Genomic DNA, 22,018 nt, shown 5'->3' with positions numbered 1-22,018 from the left:
ATCTATACTCTGTCTGTACGTGAGATTTCGTTTTCCGTTTACGGGGTCGCGTTAGATTTGTAAATATTGGAAAGCTGTTTTATTCTATCTTACTAAATTAAGTACCAAATTAATAAGTGAAAACTTTTATTTGGCTCATCTACTATGTGTGTTCTATTTTTTAATTCTACTATATTGATGTAAGTATTCCATGTATCCTAAAATAAAAATAAAATATTCGCAGTCGTCCCGTGCGGAGGAGTCTCCGAGCGCGGCGCCGGAGCGGCGCGAGACGGCGGTGGCGGCGCTGCCCGCCGACCTGCTCGCCTGGATATGGGACGACAACATGCACTTCCTGCACGACAAGAACATCTTCCAGCACGCATATTTCACGTGAGTATACTTGGATATAAATACAGTAAACAGCACGTAGCCAAGATTTAATTACGGTAGAATGGACGGTTCCAGCGTCATAAGGTCACAAGTCACAACACACGCACAGCATCGCCTCAAGCCGTTCAGTATTATTTGTATAAAACTATTGCAACGCTCACTAATTGACAACATTTCAAAATTTTTAAGCCTTAAAATAAAAAAATACCGTTTCTTTAGTTTCTTCTCCTGATATCAAAAAAATATTCAAAAAAAATTTATATTGCTTACTAGCTGTCCCGGCGAACTTCGTGTCACTTTAAGGATGTATGTATTTATAAATTCAAAAATTCTAACCTAAATTCAAAATATATAGTAGAATAAAGCATCCTGCATCGATTGACACCAAAAAATCAATACCTTACCGACGTTACGTGAAGTAATTAATTTTAAAATTTCCATTTATCATACGTAGTGTTTGCCGGAAGTGTTAAAATTTTTGAGAATCCGTCATAATTGGTAACTTTGTATCAAAGATAAACACTTAAAAAACTGCTTATCAATTTCTTTGTACGATTTGCGATTTTTTAAGCACAAAAAAAAGTGGGTTCACGGGTAATTCTAGGAAAATATTGCAAATTGAAATTTATGAAAATTATCCATCGAAGGGTGCGACAAGATTTTATATGAACTTCGGCGGGGCGCTGCTGGTAAAGAAGAACTGTCAAATATGTCGTTTTTATATGTGGCAGCGTTAGTTCCTTTTTTCGCCACCTTCATTTATAGCTTTGCCGAGCTTTCTTGGCCGCCATTTGCGGTAGGTAGTCAAATTACAACAACTTTTTTTTTCAATAGTAATTAAATATCGAATAGTTCTTTAAAAATCTATTATAAAAAATCATTTTAATTAATAATAAGTGTCTGGGTGTCCAATTTTTTACATATTTAGTACTTTCATAATTTAATTGGATGTACTACGGAATTTGACCTTATATACATCCTTAAAACCTTCTTTTTTTAATAGTAATTATACTTAATTACTATTAAACAGCAATTTTGTAAAATAACAATTAATATGTATTATCGAAGAAATAAAGACGTTAAAGCATTGGATACTCGTGACAGGACACATAATAATATAATGTGTCCACTGTCCCATCACCAGTGTCCGATCTTTCAGTCAATACAATATGCCATACATCATTATACGTGGGAGAGCCATGCTTCGGCACGAATGGGCCGGCTCGACCGGAGAAATACCACGTTCTCACAGAAAACCAGCGTGAAACAGTGCTTGCGCTGTGTTTCACCGAGTGAGTGAGTTTACCGGAGGCCCAATCCCCTACCCTATTCCCTTCCCTACCCTCCCCTATTCCCTTCCCTTCCCATCCCTACCCTCCCCTATTACCCTATTCCCTCTTAAAAGGCCGGCAACGCACATGCAGCTCTTCTGATGCTGCGAGTGTCTATGGGCGACGGAAGTTGCTTTCCATCAGGTGACCCGTTTGCTCGTTTGCCCCCTTATTTCATTAAAAAAAAACATGCAAGGATCGGACACCGGTGTTAGGACACATTGTATAATATTACACAGTACACACATATTAAAAATTAGAAATTAAATGAAAATGAAAAATATTCAAACATAAGGTTTAATTGAATATGTTCTTAGTCGCAGCTTTTGAAGTAAATATAATGTTAACTTCCAAGGTTCCCAATTGTCATCATCATCACATTGACCTCTTCTCTAGGAGCATTTCTTTAACCTAAAAATAATTTGTTTATTAGTATCAATATTCAATAAGTATTTATTCCATTTTTTGCACATTACAAAATTTGGACATGTCAAGATTTAAATGAAAAAATATGAAATTAGCAATTTTTAAATATGGATTACGGGGAAGGTTGTCTGCTTTATAATTATTGGACTCTGTTTAATAACTGCATTTGTGTATCATGCTACAAAAAATTACGTATTGCGATATGAATGCAGTCATGTTCTTTAGATCATTTAAAATGGCATCCATAACTTAAAAAATGTGGGTTGATCCACAATTAATGACTGTGAGTACATATGAGTATTGAATACTTAAATCCATATTATAAAAATATAAACTTTAGCTAACCTTAGTAATCTAAACTTAAAAATAATATTATCTTCATTATAGGTCTCTCCGTCATCACCATCATATTGAACTTTTCTTTAGAAGCATTCCAAAAACCTAAAAAAAATAGTTGGTTTAGTGACATTAAATGAACTTAATACTATAAAATATATACATATTATAATATTGTATATGGGGCAATATGCTTTATGTAAGTTTTCCATACTTAACTCATCAAGCCCCGAAAACTTACTTGTTGAAAAACTTACGTATGTTATGTTAAATCCACGTGTTTGAGGCATTCCTTGGCCGTTTTTATGGTTTATTATTTAACGGATCCACACAACCCAGCAAGATATTGCATTTAACGTTCACTAAACACTTTTATTAGCACTATGAAATATGCAGACCGACTCCTTTGTTATGTTCTACTCGGTCGGACATAACATTACAGGCTTTTGACGTTTATACACCGATATGAGCTTTCTCTTTCACTCAACTTACTGCATCGTTAGTAAGAAAGAGTAACATTATCAACTGTCAAAATATAAGGCTCCCTCCAATAGTATTATACCTTCATGTTGGTTACCTATCCTCCAGGTTGACGATGACATTGACAGACGTCATAATAAACGTAACAAACCTTAGAGTATACATTAGCTTGCTATAATGTATACTCTATGTAACAAACTTACATTGACAAATTTTTTCTTTTGTTAAAGTGTAATGGACGTTAACCGTTCAGACGTAAGTATGACGTCACTTGGCGCTTACGTCTCTTTAGAATACGAAGGATTAAAATCTATTTTTTAGGTATCATAAAAACATAATTTTGAAAAAGCAAGAAACACGTGTCGCCTTATTTTAAGTCTACTTTCATATAAAATAATAAACAAACAAACAAACAAATCTTTATTTCGCTTAAAGAAACTGACACGCTAATCTTATACAAACTCTGGTCTCCACACTAGGATTCCCTGTGTCGTGGAGACCAGTCTCTTCCATCATGCACATAAATACTAGGAAACAATATTCAATTAAGTACGACTATATACTGTATACAATATACATATTATAATAGCATCACCAGAGCCACTAAAACCAGCTACAGTATGTGTAAGTTAGTGATGAGGTGAGTTACTTACACATGAGACCTGACTTTTATTGCAATATTATTTATTATATTATTGTGTGTGTGTATGATGGTAGTGAGTAGTGATCTTGCAGTGTTGTGGTATGTCGGAGCATCCTAGCCCTACGACGACGATAGCGTATTGGATTCAGTGGCAGTGACTGCTAGGATGCTTGTGTGTGTGTGTGTGTGTGTGTGTGTGTGTGTGTATGTGTGTGTGTGTGTGTGTGTGTGTGTGTGTGTGTGTGTGTGTGTGTGTGTGTTTTTCGCACTTTTGCACCTTAGCCCTACGACGTAGGTGTCTTGGGTTCAGTAGCAAGGTGCTGCTAAGGTGCAATTGGTGTACGAGTTAATAATGTTTTCAGTGTCATAATAGTCTATACTCAATAACCAGTCGTGAACAGCTTTTTTACAAGAGTACTTTGTCTTATAGACTATATTTAAGGATTTGTTTATTTTACAGTATAATGATAGTCCCATATATGCAAAGGATTTATTACCAAACTTTAGTTTACAGCTCTTTATGTTCCATTTGAGTGTCCTTCGAACTCGGTCATGATCTACTATCTGATCAATTGCCCTTTTGTGGAACTTTAAGATAACCGACAGAATATAAAGTTGGCGTACAGATAGCATTTTTTATCACGATATAGTTGGACAGTAGAAAAACTAATTCCTAGTCCATATGCAACTTTTAACACGGCTCTCTCAGCACGTTCTAGAGCTAAAATATATGTTTTACCAGCATTGCCCCATGATACTATACAATAGTTCAAAACAGACTGACATAGCGCATAGTATACCATCCGAATAGTATTATTGTCAGCGACAGATCTTAGTGTTTTGAAAATGTATAAAAGTTTCCTGAAATAAAAAAGCCATGTTAAAATTTTGAAATGTTATCAATTGGAACGTATAGTAAACGTTTCGCCTCGGAACAGGCTCTGAAACGAGCTTGCGGCCTTTCGTCCATAATAATATGTGCATCGAATTTATCTTGAATTATTTATCTTGAATTATTGCAGGTTTATGGGTCAGATGTGTAGTTCGGTGCCGCAGTCGCTGCTGACGCTGCGGCCGGAGATCACGGAGGTGGCCGCACGACTCTCCACATCCTTCTTCATCGAAACTTTCATACACGCAAAGGAGAAGGTAAGCGTTGAAATAGGCATATTCGAAGCTTGATCATAATTTTAGAAAACTGGATCTGCGTCTATTGATTCCACTCATAGCCGAACATGATCAAAAGTCCTCTTCTTGAAATTTGTTACAATCTTGAATATCAAATTAATATCATGAATTTTTCATGATATTAATTTGATTTCATGATTAAAATGGGTCAAGTTATGGTGAATCAAATATAAGAATAAATTCTCATATTTATTTCTAATTCAGGTGTGGTAAAATTAACTAGCTATATCTTATATTGAAATGTTCTGCAGCCTACGATGGTGTCGTGGGTGGAGTTAGTGACGAAACAGTTCAACGCGTCAGCGGCTGCTTCCGAGTGGTTCCTTGGTCATATGGCAGACGACACCTGGTGGCCGATGCAGGTGCATACTTTGGCCATTTAATTGGTACATTATTACAAATACCATTTTTAGTATATGAAATTGTATACAATGTTTTTATTTTCAGGTGTTAATAAAATGCCCAAATCAAATGGTTCGGCAGATGTATCAGAGATTATGTATGCACGTTATCCAACGGCTTAGGTAACTAAATGCGATTTAAAATATTAGGTTTATTTTTTCTAACTATGGCTATTCACACTTGTTACTTTTCCAGGTCTAGTCATTATAATTTATACCTGCAAGGTGACGAAGGTGAAGATAGTAGTAAATTGGGTGAAGCGAGCTGTGTTACTAGGTTTATAAGAATGTTGTTATCTTTGGTAAGATTTCTTTGTAGTTTGCATTAGAAACACTTGTGATATCTTTGAATGTTTCACTTTTAATACTAAATATATTTGAAATTGTTTTAGATGGACAGTGGTGCGAGGACACACTTACGGCATTTGACGGAGTATTTTAGTTTATTGTATGAGTTCAGTAAGATGGGCGAGGAGGAGGGAAAGTTTATGCTGCGAGTGAATGCCATATCTAGCATGGTCAATTTCTATCTAGGACAAAATAATACTATTGTAAGCGTACACGTAACTCACATAGAATTTTAAAACCTTACAATTACTATAAAAAATTATGGTTTTATAAATATTTAACGAGATAAATATTTAAGCTGTCAGTTTAGATAAGACTGAAAAGTCATTACCGGGCATTGAAAAAATAGAATGCTACATTTCAATCAATTGTTGATCAATCAATTACTCTATTCTAAATCTGTATGTTGTAATTCTGTTCTTGACTGGTCGTTAAATAAATGTGTCATTTTAAGGTGGAATCTCCTACGGACGAGGCGGGAAGCAGCGGCAGTGGTAGTGGCGGCGTGGAGAGCGTCGGCGATAAACTACGTCCGGGCGCGCTCGACAAGATGGTGGCGCTCGTGAGCGGGCTGGTCGAGAGATCGCGCGACGCCGCCGGCCAGCTCGCGCTGGGAGACGCGGACGCGCGCGCACTATTACACACTAAGGTCAGGCAATGTGTATTTTTGATCTCCCTTACTAATATTAACATTTTAGATCTAATAAGAAGAAGATAAGGAAGAAAGTGTATTGGACTTACTGTAATCTTTGCGATTAAATACGCAATTGTAATCGTTTTAGTTTCTTATAAATCAAATTGTGTTTAAATTAGATTTTCATTAAATGTGATTTAAAAAAAACTAATATCTGAATTTGTTGCAGGGATTTCCGTTTATTTATCAGCAAACAAGGGACTGCTTAAACTTGCAACAAACGAGGTCTCTGATTTTCGCTCTCTGTCGATGGAACGAGCCGCTAGCTCAGAAAATAGTAAATATGATATTTCAAGCGATCGCTAAGCATTCAGAGGTGAGTTATAAAAGATGCAATTATTTTTTTTTCAAAAACTTTACGTCGGCCGGCTTTATCTTAAGATTATGCCTTTAAATAAATTAGTTAAAAACTTTGCGGTGATCTATTAGAGCTGCGGGCCGTTCTTCAAGCTGCTGACGTTGCTGGTGGAGGGTAGCGGCGGGGGCGGCGGCGCGGGCGCGGGGGGGCTGCCCTGCTTCACGCAGCTCGTGCTCGCGCGCCTTTGGGACGCTGCAGATGTTTGCCCGCACGCCGCATTAGAGTGGCTTGCTATGCAGGTATAACTTATGTTAAGATCCAAAGATTAAAAAATAAACATCTATGTGTCGAGGTAGAGTTCCGAATTCATGATAATAATAATTATTTTTATAAAACGTAACAAGGAGAAAAACTAGTTTTTGGTTCATATTAAATAATAAAAATATTTTGACAGGTGCCGAGAAACAAGGCGGCGCACGCTTGGGCCTTACGCACGCTGGACCGGTGGGTGGAGCCACAACTACTCGGAGCGGGAGCGGCGCGCGTGCGGGCGGCGGCGGCGCTGCTGCTAGTCGCGCTAGTACCGTCGCAGCACTTCCGCGCCGGGTACTCGCGTGCCCGCCCCGCGCCGCACCCGCCACACCCCGCACACCCCACCCACCCAGCACACCCCGCACACCCCGCCAAGCTGCCCGACACCGCGCACCATACGCTGCATCAGGTTAGTATTTATAAATTAATATTATTACTATACAATCTTAGTAAAAACTGTTAAAAGGTCTATATTAGCAGATAAATAAATGTCAAGGTAGTATATAACCGAAAATATTTTAACAAATATGAAATGGTTGCAATTTGCTTCTGCAAGGTTATATTTGTTTCAGGTGTACACGATGTTGTTAAGCAAGCTTAAAGCTGCGCGAAAATATACAGAGATCACTGTTCATGGCACAATGAAATTGACAGCTTACTTCGGTGTGATGTCCTACTGCCTAGTGAGCAGGGTGGAGAAATTAATGGTAAGCAATTGAGGAAGAGTTACATTTTCAAGTTGTTGCATTTGTAACGAGCTACTTAAGATTTTGATAACTTTTCATTATTAGTATTTAAATCGTATGCCATTGTGATGTTTCCAGGCCACTTACTTTTTCACGTAAATCATCAAATAATTACTAAATATGGTTTTTGGGAACTTGGTAATATGTCACTAGACAACAGCTTATGGCCAGACCTATTGAGGGTCTGGCATATTAACATCAAAACAACTCGTTTATTAATTATTTTCGGGTTTTTGACGGGAGTATATCTATCTTTTGATAAGCTATATTTTGACGTCAGCCAATTTAAAGCACTAGAAAATAAACTCCTGTAAAAAAAATCTCGGAAAGTGGGAATTAGAAACTCCGTCGTAAAATGCCTTTGAACGAAATATAAAAGCAACGTTGTTTGTCGCTCAGTTCGGTCAATACTTCAACGACCTGTGGGATCTGTATCACCCGGCGATATCGGAGCCGTCGGTGGCGGTGCACCCCAACAAGCAGGCGCTGTTGACGTTCTGGCACGCCGTCTGCGTCGACTGCCCCGAGAACGTGCAGCTCGCCGTCTCCAGCCCGAGACTCATTAAGCACATCGCCTTCAATTATATACTGTGAGTTATGTTATAGCCGTTATTAACTTATTATGGATAGCGTATAAGACTTTTCAATTACCATGTAATACATAATATAATATAGATACGACATACTTGAAGTAAATTATGACTGTAGTAAAAGGTAATACAAATTTTTATATTTATAAGAATCTTTATTAGAAAAAGGCTAAATTAAACATGGTATGTTAAATATATGAAAAATTATAATGATTTTATAACTATCTTGCATGTTCTGTAAATCTTTACGTAGACATTATCAGGTAATGTTGAAGTAAATTGCATAACAAACACACATTCAACTACTAGCTTAGCGAGTCTGAAGATTTTTGTTTGTTTACGCAGTGCGGATCACGAGGATGGCGAGGTGGTGGCGTACAACCGGTCGATGCTGCCGCCGTACTACGCGCTGCTGCGGATGTGCTGCCGGCGCTCCGCGGCGTTCGCGCGCGGGCTCGCCCAGCACCAGAACATACACTGGGCGTTCCGTAACATCGCGCCGCACGCCCACCTCTATCCCGCCGCCGCTGATGAGCTACTCAGGTTGCTTTTTATTTAATATATAAGCCAATCTTTATTGTTTTGTGCTATTATTATCTCCAAATGGCTCATAACATAATATGGTGCTCCTCACCAGTTCTGTTACTAGAACTTGAGTGCTGGAAGCACTTTTTTTAATTTTTGTATGTGAAATTTCATGACCTTGGGGCGTGTAAAAACAGAAGTCAACATTTTTTCAGCTCTGCGATTTTTACAATAAACTCATAATATGAAGGACGGATACATAATTATTTTACTTTATTTATTATCACTTTGTTGGTATATCCTGTATAATCTCTTACCTAGTTTACTAACAGCTGTTAAATGCTCCCTAAACGGTAATTCAGCATTACATGCGTTACGTGCTGTCATGCACGCATGAGATGCGAATTTAATGACATGTAAACTACGTGCTGTACATTGATTGACAGGTTCTTAAATTTTTTGTCCTGCAATATGTGCGTTACATGCACGAGACAGCACGCATGATCGTTTCGCGATCGGCATGTCAATGCCATGCAACAATTAATACTGTCACGTAAATGCATGTAATGCTGAATTACCATCTAGGAACTACTTTAAAATATTGATGTAGGCTAGCGAGGATACTTGCGGCGAGGGGAGGGAACACTTCCACCAGCACCACAAATGACACGGCTGACGGACGGGAGGCCGCTGCTTTTCGCCGAAGCACGCTATCTGCTTACCTACAAGGTAGTGTTTCAAGTTTATAAATAATATGAGCAAATTATACAATCCGTTACTTTAATGATATGATAAATTTATATATGGATAAATATACATGGTTTGCTTGACTTTGTTGACTGGCATGTTATACGTTGCACACAATATTTTGAGACGTAAATATTTATATAACTCATAAAATTTTGCAGGTTTGAATGGTAGAACATGTTGGACAACGTTAATATCAGCGTTTTGCACCTTAGTTGAGAATGAAGACGACAGATTGTATGTCGTTTACAATGGAGGTCTACAGATGACGTTCGAGGTAAGATAGGAAATTTTAAACACTTTGCATGATTTATTACCAATTATAATCATGCTTAGTTTGTGTCTATGCAGAATATAGTCATTTCTATGATGTAATTCGTGTACTGCAGGCCCTGCATAGTTTGCACGCTGTCTACGTAGAAGGCGGGGGTGGCAGCGGCGCAGGGGGCGGGGCCGTGCGTGCCGAGTTGCGTGCGGCGCTAAGATGGGCGCGGGCGCTCTGCCGCACCCTTCGCACGCGCCGCGATGCCAAGGAGGCTCGTGCGCTGCTTCTAGCGTGTAAGGACTGGCCCGAATGTGCGCGTCGATTGCTGACCGTGCTCAACCTGCACGCGCGTACTGCGCATCTACCGCACGCTGCGCTGGGTAAGTTTATGTGTTTTTTCTTTTTTTAATGTTTTTAGATGATTTTGACACTTAGTGTTGATGTCAATTGTCAGCCTCATAGGTATACGCAGTATTCCCTACACAAGAGACTGATCCAAATAACAATATACTTTGCTTGCCTCTGGTGACAACGGCTCCGAAAGTACACAGTTGATCCGTTTCTTTTATCCATCTCGAATTTTATTTTATCCAAGTACCACAGAATGGATACCAGATGATGGACGACGCCGCCGTAACCGGCCTCGAAAAAGATAGCATGATGAGCTAGAGTCTAGTCTAGACAAATACGAGTCAGATTGGCCTACGGCTGTGTTGGATCGAGATGATTGGAAGACTATGGGGGAGGCCTTTGCCCCGCAGTGGGACAGCATAGGCTCTTTAAAAAAATAAAAATATAGGAAATAAAAAAATATAACATTAACATTTCAACTAAAAAAAATGGCTTTTAGCTTCCCGTTTAATATGAACTGTTTATTAATTTTTAGGAGTTCTCCGTGAGCTGGTGCTGATCGGCGGCGGCGCGGCTCTGGGCGCCCTGGTGCCGCTGGCTGCGGGCGCGCACGCCGCCGCGCGCGCTTCGGCCCGCCCTCGTGCTCGGCCCCCTGCTCATTCTCTCGCCTCGCCGCCGCGTCACCACCTCTTCCGCCCGTATCATAAATTTATAGGTGAATGTTCAATTTTGCAGTGTGTGTTTAACAAATTGCAAAATAAAGTCTTTTTTACGTCATAAAATGTTTTGACGATGTAAAAAGTATTCAAGTTAAAGGTTTAAAAACTAATAATGAAATATTATTAGCAATAACGACTTCAATACGAAGCCACTGTTACTTTCAGACACGTGCTGTCGGGTCGCGCGGAGTCAACGCTGCATGTCCGAGCAACTGGTGTTGTTATCCGCACTGTGCGCCTTGGAGGCGGTGCCTCTAAGGTTTAATTATTTCGCTGCTTTCTGGAGAGATGTTGCTGCCACACCGGTGAGTTATGAAAAGTTTTTTAAAAAACTAACCTAACCTATTGTTTCTAATCTATGTAACGACAGTAACATAAGTTTCATAGGATCAATAGATGCGACCATGTGTTAAATTATTATTTTATAAATTATTTTTTTTCCACTCATCTTACAATAAAAAGTTTCTAAAACGAGTCATTTCCATTGCAGGCTGATTCAAAACTCGAGGAGATGCTGCTAGATTGCAGCGTGCTTTCTGAATATATGGATGCGATTTTACTAGACGAGCGGGAGTGTTTAGAAGATCCAGTTATCTACGAATTCATGCAGCATTACTATCCAAAGGTATTGAGGCACAGCGTTAATACTGATTACTGAAGAATATCTCTATTTCGGGGCTTCTAGCTCTCGGAAATAAGGAGACTATAGTCACATTTTTTTTCTAGGCGTGCGCGCGTGCGGCAGCGAACGGGGGCGGCGGCGGCGTGACGAGCGCGGCGGGGGCCGGGCGCGCGCTCGCGTCGCTCGCAGAGGAGGTGGCGGGCGGGGCCAGCGGCGCGCCGCTCAGCACGCTATTGGGCGCAGCGCGCGCGCTGCTGCTACTCGGCGAGTGCGCGCCGCCCGCTGCGCCGGCGCTGCGCCGCGCCGCCACGGCTCTGCAGCACAGGCTTCTCGACACTCCCGGTATATAATATTTTTTTCTAAGGGCTTCGATAGGGTAATGTGCCGCATGGATTTGTACGTTTATTTATTTATTTTATAATTCAGAGGAGGAGAGCCCCATCGTGGACGAGGAGCCGAGCGAGGCTCCGAGCGAGCCGCGGTGCGCGTCCGCCGACGGCAGCGACGACGAGCAGCTGGAGGAGCTGCCCGCTGAGCCGGATGACTCCCCGGACGACGAGCCGCCACGAGCTCGCGCGCACGACCTGCTGCCGCATCTCACGCGCGCGTTGCACGCTCTTCGCGCGCTGCACGCGCCCGACGCGCCGCCCGCGCAACCCGCCGTCGCGCCCGCCGCCGCCGCGCAGTGATCGTATTAAAGCGATCGATGAACTCGTTTTGTAGAAACTCGTGAAACTCCTATCCCTCCGTTCGAACATAAAGAAGCTTCGGCTAGGAAAAGAATATTCCAATAAAGACATAAGTGCTCTAATGTGATTTCAGGCGAGTGACGTTTTGGCATAAACGATCGTTATATTTTAGTTTTCTCTAGCGTTACGTAATTTAGCGAATAATATAATGTGCAATCGTAGATAGACGAAGATAATGAAAATGTTGAAAAGTAAAATGTTAAATTAAAACATTTATAAAAATAGTAATTAAATCAGTTGTACTTCGAATATTATAATTATATTTATTGTAATTAGGTTTTTTAGACTTTTATAATTCACACCTTTGGCTTTAGTCGAGAGCAATGATAAATTATAACAATGGGGACTGCAAGCACAGTTAACACTGCAACAAAAATAATAAAAATATTATGTATCTGATTCTAATAATTTAGTATACTATAAACGAATTTCAGTTTGGTTTCCTTACTAAATAGATAATAATAAGCCATTTTAGTAATACATGATATAATCTTAAATTAAATTGTGTAATTAAAAATGCATGATGTTTGCTGATGATAAAAACCGACATAAGTTTATGTTACTATAATTAACTAGCAGTCTATTTTGTATAAGTATTGTAAATATATTATAATATAATAGTCAAAGTTAAATTTTGGTAAAGTTTGCAGTCACTAGCATACATCTTAATCACATTTTAAAAATCTTCAAAGTTTATTAACATAATATTAACTGAGAAAAATACACTTCTTCAAATCATATTATGCAAGCAGGTAAAATTTTATAAAATAACAAAATATCCTATACTTTACGGTTGCGGATTTCTATGCACTTTACAATCAATTTAAGATATGTGGAGGTGACTGCTATTGATAAATAGTAATTGCCACAGCAATTATCATTGGTGCTTGATGTAAAAGTGGTATGCAAGGGTTTTATTACCGATAAGAAATTTTTTCTGAGTACCTTAACAGTTCCGTAAACAGTCTTTTTTACGCCCTATGCGAGCTTCTACAACTGCGCCCTTGCTTTTTTAGGTATTATATTACCCGAAGCAATGTATAGGTCTATATTTTTTACGGGAACTTTTATCGAGAGTAAACCATTAATTAAATATTGGAGAAATACTTTTTTTTTTGGGGTTTCTAATGTGATGTCGTAAATAATTAAAAAATTTTCTGCTTACATAGAAAACGTAGGATACTCTTTCCTGGTTTGGCCATTTTTTCGCCCCCCCAGAGTCTACGCACTGTGCCTGGGCACCGGTGGCACCGTCCTATTTACGACACTGTACCTTAATTCAAGAAGTTATCAGACGAAATGGTATAATTGGACTATATTCTCTCTTAAGTGTTTATGTATTGTGTCTGCTAATGAAATTCATTGTTAATGACAATAAGTTTGATGTGTTGCTATCTCGTAAGAAATATCAATAGTTTTGTATAACAACTTGCATTCCACATTGCTACATCACAATCCTTACAAATGTATATATTTATATAATATAATGGGTTATAATATTAAAACCTTAACATGCATCTAGTGGATTGAATTTCGTTCACAATATAAGACATGTAAAGAAAAAACTAAGGTTGGGTTGCACCAGAGGCGTGGTTAAAGTTATGGTTATAGTTAAGGCTTAATTTAGCTTTTACTTTAACCTTAACTTTGACCGGAGAAATTGACAGATGACAGCTGGTCCAACAAGGTTATAAATGAACGTGGGCGGGGGCGCTGCTGGTAAAGGAGAACTGTCAAAAATGGCGTCTTTGTATGATGACAGCGTTAGTTCCTTTTTTCGCCACGTGCATTTAAAACGTTGTCGAGCTCTATGGTTATGGTTAAGTATGGCCCCTTGATGGCGTCCATTTTAACTTTAACCAAAGATTTGCCATTTTGCATTGTAGTTAAAGTTATAGTTTAAGTTACAGTTATAGTTAGTTGGTGCAACCCAACCTAAGGGCATAAACTGCGTTAAGCGGGCACCCGCGCGGTTTCATACAAAAGTGACCCGTCGCGGGAAGCCGCGCGGCAAACCGTCGCGGGCAGGCGGGCCCCGCGCCCGCGCAACGGAGCCCGTCTCCCGGCGCGACGGTTCCCGTTGCGGGGGCAGGCGCGGGGCGCGCCGAAAGGAGCACGCGCGGGCTAGTTCAGTTAATGACGCTATGTGTTACGCCTACGGGCGGCACGCGCTTAGTAACATATTATGCTTTCAGTTCTTAAAACAACACCGAAACCCCCAAACATGTATCTTCAAGGAGGTTGGAGTTCTGTTCACCGCCTTCGGACCATGGTATAATAAATCTTGGTGCAAAATCTTACTTTTTGGTAAGATTTACTTGGAATACTTCATTATTTATCCAAAATCACTATAAGTTTCCATTTGAAATACTTACTTCAGATTATGAATCGAAATCACAATATCAGCCAGATAAATATGCGGTTTTAGTAAAGATAGCGAGGAATTCCCTCAATTACTTATGGATCCCATCATGAAGTCACCTTTTTTATGAACATAGTACCAAATTCGCGTTAAACCCGATACAATAGCGAAAAAATCTTGAAAATCGGTCCACAATCGGCGAAGTGATCGTTGAACATACAAAAAAATATATAAACAGACGAACATATAACCTCCTCCTCCTTTATGGAAGTCGGTTAAAAAAATGCAAATAAATAATCGGCCAAGTGCGAGTCGGACTCGCGCACGAAGTGTTCAGTATCGCTACATAGCAAAAATATGCCAAAAATTGTGATTTTTATATGGGATTAGTTTTTTATTTCATTATAATATTATTATTAATTAATTAAGTACACATATAATTAAGGTCTTGGTGAAAATTTCAAGTGCCTACCTGTTGCCATTATTGAGATAGAGCAAAAAAAGCCAAAAAATCACGTTTATTGTATGGGGCCCGCGCGGCGCAGTTGTGATATGACGTCACAGCGTAACCGGGCGCCCGCGTCGTACAGTTACAACGTTACAACTTATTTTGTTTATAAATCGGAAACTAATTAACGTATCCAAGTAATTCTTTCACTATATAATATTCTTTATTTTTGACAGAGAATGTGGACTGCTAATAATCAAAGTTAGGTAACATTCTCCATTGACTAAACTTTACAACAAATTCGCCGCATAGCAACCTAGATTCAACGAAAGAGCTCACTGGTTGTCTTTTTTTTTTGCTAGTCGTCGTTTTGCTAAGTAATAATATATTAAGTTCTCCATCGATACGACTGTACATGCACAATGTTAAAATTAAACTGGAGACACTGCGTAAGTCGGGTCTCCGCGACGGGTCCCGCGACGGGGACCGCTGCGTGTTCACGCGCGTGCTCAAGCGACGTGCGCCCGTCGCGGGTGCCCGCTTAACGCAGTTTATGCCCTAAGTTTTCACAATGGTAAAAAAATAATACTGTAAAATAAAAAATAATGTGAAATAAAAAAATATATTAAAATTGATGTCAATTGAAATTTATGTACCTGAATGAAAGCTTCACTAGATGTTTGTTGAAATAGTTAAAATTCAAATAATGTAGTGTGGACTTCATAGGTTCATACTACTGATTTCAGCAATACTGTTTCAATTTTATAAATTAGGCCTTTTGACAAGTTTAAATACATAATATTTATGATTTTTTTTGTAATATAAATTAGGAACAATGGTCATTAAGACTAGTAAAAATACATTGACATTTTTATTACATTGTTACAGTTTCATTTTGCCTTGTTACTCATCTCAAGATTGATAATGTTTGCTTATATAAAGACTTTACAGCCATTTAAACTGATCATCCAGCGAATTCGGCTGGAATCAAAAAGTTGGCAAGCTATTAAGTCATTAAATATTTAACCACATTATTTTAGATTGTAATTGAAGCATTTTAAAGTTATTTTAACGTTATTGGTTTTAAGTATTTTATATGTAAAATATTTTTCACAATTATTTTACGTACTTATTACACTATTTGTGTTGCGACTTAATTTTATTGCTTATTTTCATTTGAAATGTATACTTTGGAAAAACTTGAAGTTATGTTTAGTCGTCGCCGTTTATAAAACAACCCTATGGAGGTCGAAAGATATCACAGAGGACAAAAAATGATACAATTACAATTTTAAGCTAGTTGTGTAGCTAAATTAATCGTTATGATAATAATTTTCTTTCAAGCAATTTGAGTTTTTCAAAATTGTATTTAAGTTTCGGCTGTGACTTTTGTTAGTTTTAGAAATTAAATTGTAATTAATTAACTAAAAAATTCGTATTCAATTTGATAATCATTATAATTCTTACAAAACATCACAATTATATACATACATACCTACTATAAGCAAACACCCGTCCAACACACCTTAATTATTTTTGCTAATTTTTATTATTAGCTTAAGATCAAATTACTTGAGCTTTTCTGTAATTTGAAATGTACAAAATATATTTGGTTAGATATTCGCCTCATTGTTAAATATAACCAAAATATTAAACTTAACCATCAAAACCTTAGACTTAGAAAATATATTTTTTAGTAATTTAATGGTTTTCGGTTTCTTTGTGTAAAAAAATATTGTTTCTATTGTACTATCAGAGAAGTTGATTCATATGCAGTTGGCCGACCTACGCAAGTGTATTAACACTAGGCAGAAGTTACGCGGCGTCAATTCCGCATGATTACGTCCGCAATGTCAAACGTATACAACAAACGTAATCATGCAGAATTTACGCCGCGTAACTTGGGCCTAGTGTGTTTAGACACTTAGGCTGCGTTCTGAAGCGGAGCGGAGCTTAGCGGTGCCCGAATTGACCAATCGTGCTATTCCAGCGGAATGACAGCGAAGCGGAGCGAAGATTTCGAGCATGGTGATTGGTCAATTCGGCACCGCTAAGCTCCGCTCCGCTTCAGTGGAAACGTAGCCTTAGTTGGTGGCGTTATTTTAAAACCCAGCCGAGTCCGACAGATCACGACTTATACCTATAGAATTGACATAACGAAATGAAGTTAGTAGGTATGTCAACTGCCTAAGAATCAATTTCTTCGATGGTACCTAACTTTTTATCATCTTACAAAATATATACATAACAATAATATTATAATAGTTCACTGCCCAGTAATATACACAAAAATAGTGTAGTTGTCTTTATTAAATATTATAGACTTTTGTAAGATTATAGCTCATATTATTATAATAATTCTATTGATAAGATCATTATTCGCTTCTCCGACTTTATAATATAAAAGCGTGAGTTTGCAGGTGTTTACTTACTTTGATAACATTGATGATGGCTAACATTTATGGTGTTATTAAATATAGCTGAATAGAAAAGTTAGAACTACATAATTATATTATATCATCTCATATTTGTATAGTTAATATAAAATGTTTATAGTAGTAGTTCACAACAATCAGTTGTCAGTGCATTGTTATTTTATTGCCTACGAATAATAAAAACTAAGGAAGAGTAACTGTGTCAAAAATTTGTTCTGCAAGTCTACAAAATGAGACCCGAATACATGCATACATTATGCATGTATTCGGTACACAATTTGGTGTATTTATGGAAGTAACAAATATTGTCAACGGCTTTATTTCGTAAATTTGAGTATTAGTGTTTCGTAGCTATTGTCATATTTTAGTGTGCGAAATGGAACCAAATTCAAAGCGGTTGAAGTATGGGAGTTACGTTTCCTTAGTTTTTATTATTCATAGTTTATTGTGCTAAATATTGTTAGTGTGTTACACGAGGAGACAGTCACATGAGATGCTTAAATGTATTGAGGTGCTATCCAATTGGACTGGACAGAGGCATGGTAATTAAGACGTGTATAATATACTTTTCTTATAATTTAGAGCTTACTAATATATAATATGACGCTATTCGCTGTAATTATCTCATATTAATTTAAGACTCGTTTTATGTTCTACTATAGTGTTTCAAGTTGACTGCTTTTTATAGTGTTGTGGTTGTATTGTGGTATTTATTCCACAGGCTTATTTAATTACTGAATACTTGGATTTATATGGTCTTGTAAAATATTTTCAATGAAGAGATTGGAAACAAATATTATAATTGTGTTATTAAATTAATTTCAGAAAATTGGTTAAAATACTGTAAAACGGACTGAAAAGCCAAAGTAAACAGTATTTTGTAAAACAATAGTTTTATTTTCACCCCTTCAAGAATTATACAGTATAGTCTATATTTACAAACATTAGAAACAAAAATGAATTAAGTAGATAATTTAGCTGTTATTTCAATGGGGAATTTTTCAAGACAGTTTTTTACACATGTTGTACAGTATGTTTTCAAATAAAAAATGCTACATTGTTTGTTTACACAAACTGACTTACTACACAAAGCACAATCTGCTCCAAGAATTAAGATTTCTCCTTTTCCCGGTGGACTGAATGGATCCTTCATTATGTAACTTGGATACTTCAACTCAACATTGCGGGAGAATGGGGGTGTTTTCCCATAGTAATGTGCTACTTCAGACATTTCACATACATAGCATTTAAAGTTGTAAGTTTCATTACCTTGTTTATCTTTTGCTTTTTCATCATCCATTTTTCCTGAAACAATGTAGGTATGAAAAATAAAATTTACCAAGTCCTAATCAACATATCAAATTATACATACATTTCAATAAATACAAAATGTTCCAAAATGTCTCCATGTTTTTAAATAAGTTAAATAGTTTCAGTAGATTTTGCTATTTCCTTTGGTGCTTCTAGAGGCCACCACATCGGTTTGAAAGGTTCAGCAGTGTAGTTATTTATTTTTACAGTCTTTGCTTCTAGACTCTCTTTGATCCTTATTAATCCTATTCCATAGTCTCTCATGACGCCTTTTAGCTTTCCTAGGCTCGCAGCAGGTTTATTAGCTGCTACAATGTTTGTATCGAGTGGGGGTTCCTCAGAAATTGGTTCAGAAAATTTGAGTGGCATTATTCTTTTTCTTACAACACCTGTATGGTGTACTCTAGCTGTTACTTCTTGGCCGATATAGCAGCCCTTGTGAAAACTGACACCGTGGAGATAATCACAATTAATTTCTAGTGGGAAGCTGGATCCCGGTGGCAAATCAGCTGCACCTTCACTCACTCCCAACTTGTACCTTAAATATTTGTACCCATTTTCATTCCTCTCAATACTAATATCGCCTCCAACAATATCAGCTACTTGAGAATCTTTTAGAGTGTTTGATGCTACTATTCGAAAACCTAAATCAGCTAGACGAGGATCTTTGTATATATTAATTTTATTATCTTTGGTAGTGGTCACGTCTGCTGTTGGTATTGTGATGGCCCATACATTGAAACTTTTACTGATATCTTCAATGGTCACATTTCTTCTCAGTTTAAACATTTTGAGGTGTTTTTCCAATAAATTTATAACTTTGGGGTCACACTCGACCAGAAATGATTCGCTGCTGTCCCATTTATGAATTAAAGTGTCGTACAGTACTCTACCTTTATTATTTAAAAACATGGCATATATAGATTGAGAACCAGTTTCAAAATGCCTCATATCATTTGTTATGAGTCCTTGTAAGAATCCAGAAGTATCCTCGCCTTTTAGCCTTAACAAGCCTCGGCTAAGAGGATACAAAACATTATTTTTTGAGGCATTATTATTATGTAAATAACGTTTGACCTGCTGAACAAAATGATGTATACGAAAAAATCCTTTTACCTTTCCTGGACTATTCATGTTTTGGCAGTGACAAAAAATTTCTTGCTTGGTTACTACAACATTTACATATGTATTAATTTACGTAATTTATTTTGATTTTTAATTCTTATTTCTTTGTTTAGTTTTCAGATTTTTTTGTGTTTGCTTCACAAACAGCAAACTTTGTAACAAATCTGACTTCGATGTTGACATATGACATTGACAGTTGTAGTTTTTTCTTATTATGGCGCTCAGTAACTAAAAAATATAATACTAAAAACGAAACAAATGATATAATATTAAGTATTTTATTTGTAAAATAATTGTAACTATAAACAATTACTTTTATTTACGACTTCAAGAAAAGGATAGTAATATCCAAGTTCGGTTCAATGTACCTATGTATAAAAAAAATATTATATTAATATGATCTTTTTTTAAACTTTTCTCAAAACGCTCAAAACGATCCATAATCTGTTCCACTTCGGTTTGTATCACTGACGCTCACATGCTAGTGGAACGGGAAAAACTTGAGCGTAAGCGTTTTTAACGTCATCTGGAACGCGGGGAATATCGTCATATCTAAAGTCTAGCCACAGTCTAAAAGGCCAACACTCGGCGTTTCCGCCGCAAACATTCCGCCGAGTGTGAAACTGTGAACCAATCAGTGAGGCCCATTCAATGCAGGACTGCCGCGCAGTCCAGCCTTTAAAGTGGTAGACGCTTTACTGAAACTTTCTACGGAGTTTTGGAGAAAACACAAAAGAACACACGTTTCTGGAAGTTGCAGCATTTGCCTACACTAAACTTGTGCAGAGTAGTAATGTCTAATGGATAATATTCTACCAATATTACATATTAAAAACCCAGTTAACACCTTCACTGCAGCAAGTAAAATCTTAAACCTTCGTCTGGTGCGGCGGCGGGACAAAGTGTGCCCCCAATGATTTTTCCGCCAGTGCGTGGTAGGCCTTTCTCGATCCACCAGCACAAGGTTAGTGTGGCTCCGAATGTGTAAAATATACTGTAGTAGTAATTCTAATTCAACAGAACCGTAGTCTAAGCTGCTTAAGTGTGTTATCATGATTACTTTGATTATACATGATTACCATGAAAAAAATTTACTTACTTACTTCAAATTAGCTTAGAAAATTGGAAATATTTTCCAACTAGATGACACCCGCAACTCCGTTGCGCCAAAATTCGTTTATCGAGTGGGAACCGTACATTTTTCCGGGATAAAAACTATCCTATGTCCTTTCACGGGACTCAAAGTATCTCCATGCCAAATTTCAGCAAAATCGGTTCAGCGGCTCGAGCGTGAAGAGGTAACAGACAGACAGACACACTTTCGCATTTATAATATTAGTATGGAAGTATGGATTTTCTAAGCTGTATTCGAATAAGACAAGGAAACACTTGGCTAAGGTTCAGAAACCTACCCCAATTTTTTGGTGCTCACATGGGTTGAGGAAAGATGTTTTGGGTCAGAAAAACCTCCTCGTGCCACTTCCACCCCCGGAAACCCCCCCACCCCACAATAACTACGTCTTTAAACGTGGGAGAGCCATGATTCAGCAGTAATGGACCGGCTCGACCGGAGAAATACCACGTTCTCACAGAAAACCGGCGTGTAACAGCGCTTGCGCAGTGTTTCGCCGAGTGAGTGAGTTCACCGGAGGCCCAATCCCTTATCCTATTCCCTTCCCTACCCTTCCCTATTCCCTTCCCTTCCCATCCCTACCCTCCCCTATTACCCTATTCCCTCTTAAAAAGCCGGCAACGCACCTGCAGCTCTTCTGATGCTGCGAGTGTCCATGGGAGACGGAAGTTGCTTTTCATCAGGTGACCCGTTTGCTCGTTTGCCCCCTTATTTCATAAAGAAAAAAACAAACACAATCCAGAAAGTTCAAAAGTTGGTTAGGTTAAAGGTTAGAACTTAGACCACAACACAGAGGGAGCCGAGCGAGCGTAGCGAGAGTGCTGCGGCAGCAGCCGACGACCGTCATCAAATAAAAGGGGGGCTCGGGGTGCCGTCACAAAACACCTCAGAATTCCGAAAATTTCAATGGTGAGTAGCTCCAAAACTAGGGGTTTTTCAGTGTGGATTTGGTACGGGGGGGGGGTGTTTACCCCTCCTCCCCACTCCTCCTCTCCTCACCTCTATCAATCTTGGGGTAGGTTTCCGAACCTTTACCAAACACTTTCTTTGTTTATACCTACA

General features: G+C 38.2%; 2 protein-coding genes across 2 annotated transcripts in view; one reads left to right on the top strand and one right to left on the bottom strand.

The window, feature by feature from the left end:
• Positions 1-12,953, top strand: part of LOC121725965 (ubiquitin carboxyl-terminal hydrolase puf) — a 34,770-nt gene extending 21,817 nt beyond the window's left edge. The window contains exons 37-57 of the mRNA XM_042113166.1: positions 224-372; positions 4,611-4,737; positions 5,028-5,138; positions 5,224-5,300; positions 5,374-5,479; positions 5,570-5,728; positions 5,980-6,174; positions 6,389-6,535; positions 6,649-6,816; positions 6,972-7,238; positions 7,402-7,536; positions 7,975-8,165; positions 8,511-8,708; positions 9,301-9,419; positions 9,599-9,714; positions 9,827-10,082; positions 10,589-10,768; positions 10,938-11,077; positions 11,263-11,397; positions 11,499-11,736; positions 11,821-12,953. Coding sequence (XP_041969100.1) covers positions 224-372; positions 4,611-4,737; positions 5,028-5,138; positions 5,224-5,300; positions 5,374-5,479; positions 5,570-5,728; positions 5,980-6,174; positions 6,389-6,535; positions 6,649-6,816; positions 6,972-7,238; positions 7,402-7,536; positions 7,975-8,165; positions 8,511-8,708; positions 9,301-9,419; positions 9,599-9,714; positions 9,827-10,082; positions 10,589-10,768; positions 10,938-11,077; positions 11,263-11,397; positions 11,499-11,736; positions 11,821-12,083 — 3,477 coding nt within the window. The 3' untranslated portion in view covers positions 12,084-12,953. The remainder of the gene's footprint in view (positions 1-223; positions 373-4,610; positions 4,738-5,027; positions 5,139-5,223; positions 5,301-5,373; positions 5,480-5,569; positions 5,729-5,979; positions 6,175-6,388; positions 6,536-6,648; positions 6,817-6,971; positions 7,239-7,401; positions 7,537-7,974; positions 8,166-8,510; positions 8,709-9,300; positions 9,420-9,598; positions 9,715-9,826; positions 10,083-10,588; positions 10,769-10,937; positions 11,078-11,262; positions 11,398-11,498; positions 11,737-11,820) is intronic.
• Positions 12,954-18,574: 5,621 nt separating this feature from the next.
• On the bottom strand, positions 18,575-19,992 carry LOC121725983 (putative transferase CAF17 homolog, mitochondrial). Its single transcript, XM_042113200.1, has 2 exons — positions 18,761-19,992; positions 18,575-18,693 (listed from the first exon to the last, which is right to left on the bottom strand). Exon 1 carries the CDS (start codon positions 19,831-19,833, stop codon positions 18,811-18,813), a length of 1,023 nt encoding a protein of 340 aa, XP_041969134.1. The 5' UTR covers positions 19,834-19,992; the 3' UTR covers positions 18,575-18,693; positions 18,761-18,810.
• Positions 19,993-22,018: the final 2,026 nt, after the last annotated feature.

This window comes from Aricia agestis, chromosome 4, assembly GCF_905147365.1.
Source record: "Aricia agestis chromosome 4, ilAriAges1.1, whole genome shotgun sequence".
NCBI lineage: Eukaryota > Metazoa > Arthropoda > Insecta > Lepidoptera > Lycaenidae > Aricia > Aricia agestis.
This window is presented reverse-complemented; position numbering and strand designations above follow the sequence as displayed.

What these genes read in the sequence shown, in the direction of transcription:
- LOC121725983 (XM_042113200.1), bottom strand. Translation starts at nt 19,833, where the DNA reads ATGAATAGTCCAGGAAAGGTAAAAGGATTTTTTCGTATACATCATTTT.